At 41.0% G+C, this 4,551-nt stretch overlaps 1 protein-coding gene across 1 annotated transcript in view; it reads left to right on the top strand.

Annotated features, from left to right (window-relative positions):
* Positions 1-4,551, top strand: part of LOC108248859 (neuronal acetylcholine receptor subunit alpha-6-like) — a 36,312-nt gene that overhangs the window by 13,917 nt on the left and 17,844 nt on the right. The window contains exons 5-6 of the mRNA XM_037974598.1: positions 1,708-1,828; positions 1,941-2,059. Of these exons, the coding sequence (XP_037830526.1) occupies positions 1,708-1,828; positions 1,941-2,059 (240 nt within the window). The remainder of the gene's footprint in view (positions 1-1,707; positions 1,829-1,940; positions 2,060-4,551) is intronic.

Below are 4,551 nucleotides of genomic sequence, written 5' to 3' on the forward strand. Positions count from 1 at the left end.
GTACCTTTTGCAGAATATCAGTCTGTCCCTGATGTTTTTCCTGGAGAGAAGTGGCTTCTTTGCTGCCCTCCTTGAGACCAGGCCTTGCTCCAAGAGTCTCCGCCTCACAGTGCGTGCAGATGCACTCACACCTGCCTGCTGCCATTCCTGAGCAAGCTCTGCACTGCTGGTAGCCCGATCCCGCAGCTGAAACACTTTTAATAGATGGTCCTGGCGCTTGCTGGTATATCTTGGGCGCCCTGGAGCCTTTTTGGCAACAATGGAACCTCTCTCCTTGAAGTTCTTGATGATGCGATAGATTATTGACTGAGGTGCAATCTTTCTAGCTGCCATACTCTTCCCTGTCAGGCCATTTTTTGTGCAGTGCAATGATGATTGCACGTGTTTCTTTAGAGATAACCATGGTTCACAGAAGAGAAACAATGATGCCAAGCACCAGCGTCTTTTTAAAGTGTCCAGTGGTGTCATTCTTACTTAATCATGACAGATTGATCTCCAGCCCTGTCCTCATCAACACCCACACCTGTGTTAATGGAGCAATCACTGAAACGATGTCAGCTGGTCCTTTTAAGGCAGGGCTGCAATGAAGTTGAAATGTGTTTTGGGGGATAAAGTTCATTTTCTAGTCAAATATTGACTTTGCAATTAATTGCTGTTAAGCGGATCACTCTTTATAACATTCTGGAGTATATGCAAATTGCCATTATAAAAATTGAAGCAGTAGACTTTGTAAAAATTAACGTTTGAATCATTCTCAAAACTTTTGGCCATGACCGTAGGTCAGAGGTTGTAAAGAGAGGGGTCCATTCATGCTATAGATTTATAATGTTGTATGTAAAAGTAAAGGAGAAGGCAAGGTTTGTTTGAAAATGTTTAGGAAGCACCGTAGAGCCATTTTGTTGCATCCTTGTTCCAGCCCCCTTAAATGTACAAATTTTAACCAGTCCTGATTTGCTTGTTTTGGGGTATGTTCAAACCCCCCAAAAGGCATGTATTTGTTGAAAAATCTTTAATAATAATACACACTTTGAATTCAACAGGCCTTTAGTGCTCCAGCTTAATAATAATAAACATACATTTCAACTGACCTTCTCAACACCTTTGGTGCTTATTAGTAAAATGCTTTCTATGTACTAGACAAATTGTTTAGTACTTGTGTCATAGTCTTAAGTCATGTGAACTGTACAGTGACCCTGCTTCACTTGTGCATCTTACTTGCCATTGCAAAGTCTCTACTAACCGGGCCCCTGACTTGGTTCATTCATCCACAAGAAGTGCAGGTTCTGTAGTATGTAGTTGAATGAATGTAATTAATTCATTATTTTTCTCAAGAACTGTAGAATTTGGCTTGTGCAGGAAGAAAGGTTTCCATGGCCAGTTTGCAAACTTCTATGGGACTAAACACACACAGGTGTTGTGAAATCTCAAATGCCTTAAGCCAATTTTTTCCCTGTAGACTGCCAATAGGAACACTTACAGCAGAATGTGAGTAAGCCATAAGACAACAAGGAGATTATAGATTGCAAAGGAGTTCATTTAAATAATGTCATCATAGTGTCATGTGTGTCTTTTTAAATTTGCCATAAAGGCAAATGAGGCACTTGTCTTTGTTTTGTAATGAACAAAACTACACATGATGTGAGCTCATAATAATTATCTTTTCAGAATTAAATAAAAGCTGTTTGTCTTTGTTTTAAATGTCTGCAGAGGACTGTTTTTACTGCAATGGTGAAGACTACAGAGGACATCACTCCACAACTGAAAATGGTTACATCTGTCAACGCTGGGATTCCCAGTCACCTCACAGTCACAAATTCACCCCTACAATGTAAGACTGGAACATTTCACAATTAAAACAGGATTGTATTAACCTACTCTCAAAGTTAGGCTTTCTAAAGGCTAAACTAAACCTCAGTATTTTCTGTTGATTCTTTCTGCAGTTATCCAAACCATTCTCTTGAGGAGAACTATTGCAGAAACCCAGAAGGAAATCTCAGGCCATGGTGCTACACGACCAGCTGGTTTAAAAAATGGGATTACTGCTCTATACCCCGCTGCAGTAAAATTGAACATCTCAATGTCTTTTATTTTATCTAACTGCTCTGAATGTTTATAACTTTGTGCACACACTTTCACAGGTGTGAATGACATACTGCATCTTAATTGTGTACTCATTGCAAATTTTGAGAAATTTCTGTTTAACCCCTCACTCAAAGCTTTATCAAACCGGTTAGCTGACTTTTGTGTCATTCTACCAGTTCAGAAACCTTTCATGATTCTCATGCACATTTCATGTGCATTCATATGTATGCACTTATATTAGAGAGATATTTAAAAATGCTAATTTGCGTTTAGATGTCACAAAATCCACAACATGCTGCTGCCTGAAAAGATGCCTAAGACCACATTCATACTCCAGGTCTTAGTGCTTAATTCTTATTTTTTTGGTGAGATATGATATTTTTCCATGGTCAAAATGATCCACATATGCAGAACACTTTACATGACGCACGCAGCACACTGTGTTTACAGAAATAAATATGGATTCTGCTGATGTTGGCATGCGTGTATCGATTCTAAAGTTGTGCAATCAGAGAGAACTAAATTATCTTTCTTGTTGTTTTGACCAACATTTTATCTTGCCACTTCCCCCTACTCTGGTGCAGAATTGCACTACTGGAACTGTAGTGACTTTCTGAAAGTAGAAACAAACCAAAGTATCTAGCCCATCATGCTAGTATAGATATGATCTAACACCAACGTTTATATCCCAGATAGTAAAATATGAGTGAATCAACGTTGAAATATGGTTAGGCAGAATTAATGAATCCTGGTTGTTGACTTACTGGCTCATTATAGTCATGCTTTGTAGTGTCGCGCAGGGCTCCGTGCACGGCGCGTGGACCTGAGCGAGCGGTGTAGGCATTTATACTTGGCGCTTATGTCGGTGCAGTATTCTCCGAAAACACAGGGGGCAGTACGCTACGTAACCAGTGGAAATACGGTAAAAAAGAGAGGCAGGCCTGGTCCCAATACTTGCACTTGCACCCTCAGTTCACCCTTGTGTCCTTCCAATGTGCGTTAATGCTGAAGGGTTTCAGTGCGTAGTGTGTCCCAGTATCCGGAGTGGTCTTTAGCCCCGCCCGCTTTGCATACTACATCCGCCCTTCGGCGAAGCCAGCATCCAGGCGGACTTTGGCGAAGGATTTACCCACAATTCATCGCTGCATGTGACGTTTTTATTTTTTTTAAATTATCTTTATTGACAATAAAAGGGTTTTTAATTATAAGGCAGAAATAAGGCAGTGGTGACAGAGAGAGCGTCTGTCACAAAAAAAAAACAGGTTTCAAATGTAAAGTATTGAAATAATTACTGATTCACTCTGCTGTACAGGTGTGAATACTATCAAACTTTGCTCCGCATTCAACAAGTCATAACAAAACACATTTGAACAGCCAAATATCTCCTGCAATGACTTTGGAAAGCAAAAATACCTAAACTGTACTTTTAAAATCGTACTGGCACCTTCTTAAAATACCAAAACAGGGACTGGTGCTGCCATGTTGGATGTCCCAGTTATGAAGCAGAGGTGCAAGTCGATTATGTTTCCCGTACTGTCCCAATTGTCCAATTCTTGCATGCTTGTAACCTGCGCACATGAACCTTTCTGTGCACTTCGACTGAGGACACGCTTTATAGAGGGGCGTAGGGTGTAGTGCGAGTATTGGAACTGGGCCACAGATGGTGTCAAATCAAATATGGCTTCACATATTCAGGTGGAAGAACTGTGGTGTTTCTGGCTGTGATACAGAGAGAATGTTTAAACTTAAAGCATTCAGTTTGACTTTAAAGTTTGCTTATTTGCTTTAGCTGTGATTCGCCCATCATAGGACTAATGTTTCTCCCCTCTGTGGTCTATAAACACTCCTTTTTATTGGCTGCAATAATCTCCCTCCGTGAGTTTTGAACCATTTGATTGTCTTTGTGATCTCCTACAGAGGGATCATATTAATGCTGATACAGGTGAACCAGCTCCGCTAGAGCAGCAAAATCATCCATTTTGAATGGAGCGCGGCGCGCACAGCCCGCGCAAAGTTACAAAAATTGCGAGGTGTCTGACCAGGCGACGTGACACCACGCACGGCCTTCGTGCAGGGGCGGGGACAGCGCAATTGCATCACTGTTGGCGCATGCAGCCCCGCGCGGTGATCAACTCGTCAAGTATAAATTTAGATTTACATGTGGAATCAACATTAGGTTTTCAACCACAACTGATACTATATCAGTGTTGATTCAACCATCATCTAAATGGTAATCTACATGTTAGTTGATGGTTGATCCACCATCAATCGTTGACCTTAACCAAAAATCAACATTTTGACCATAATTTAACATTGAATTAACATCTTTTGGTATCTGGGATCGTATGTAGGTGTAGATTCATCTAGGACATAGCCATCCATCCATCCATCCATCCATCCATCCATCCATCCATCCATCCATCCATCCATCCATCCATCCATCCATCCATCCATCCATCCATCCATCCA

Source organism: Kryptolebias marmoratus, linkage group LG3 (assembly GCF_001649575.2).
Source record: "Kryptolebias marmoratus isolate JLee-2015 linkage group LG3, ASM164957v2, whole genome shotgun sequence".
In the NCBI taxonomy this organism is placed as follows: Eukaryota; Metazoa; Chordata; class Actinopteri; order Cyprinodontiformes; family Rivulidae; genus Kryptolebias; species Kryptolebias marmoratus.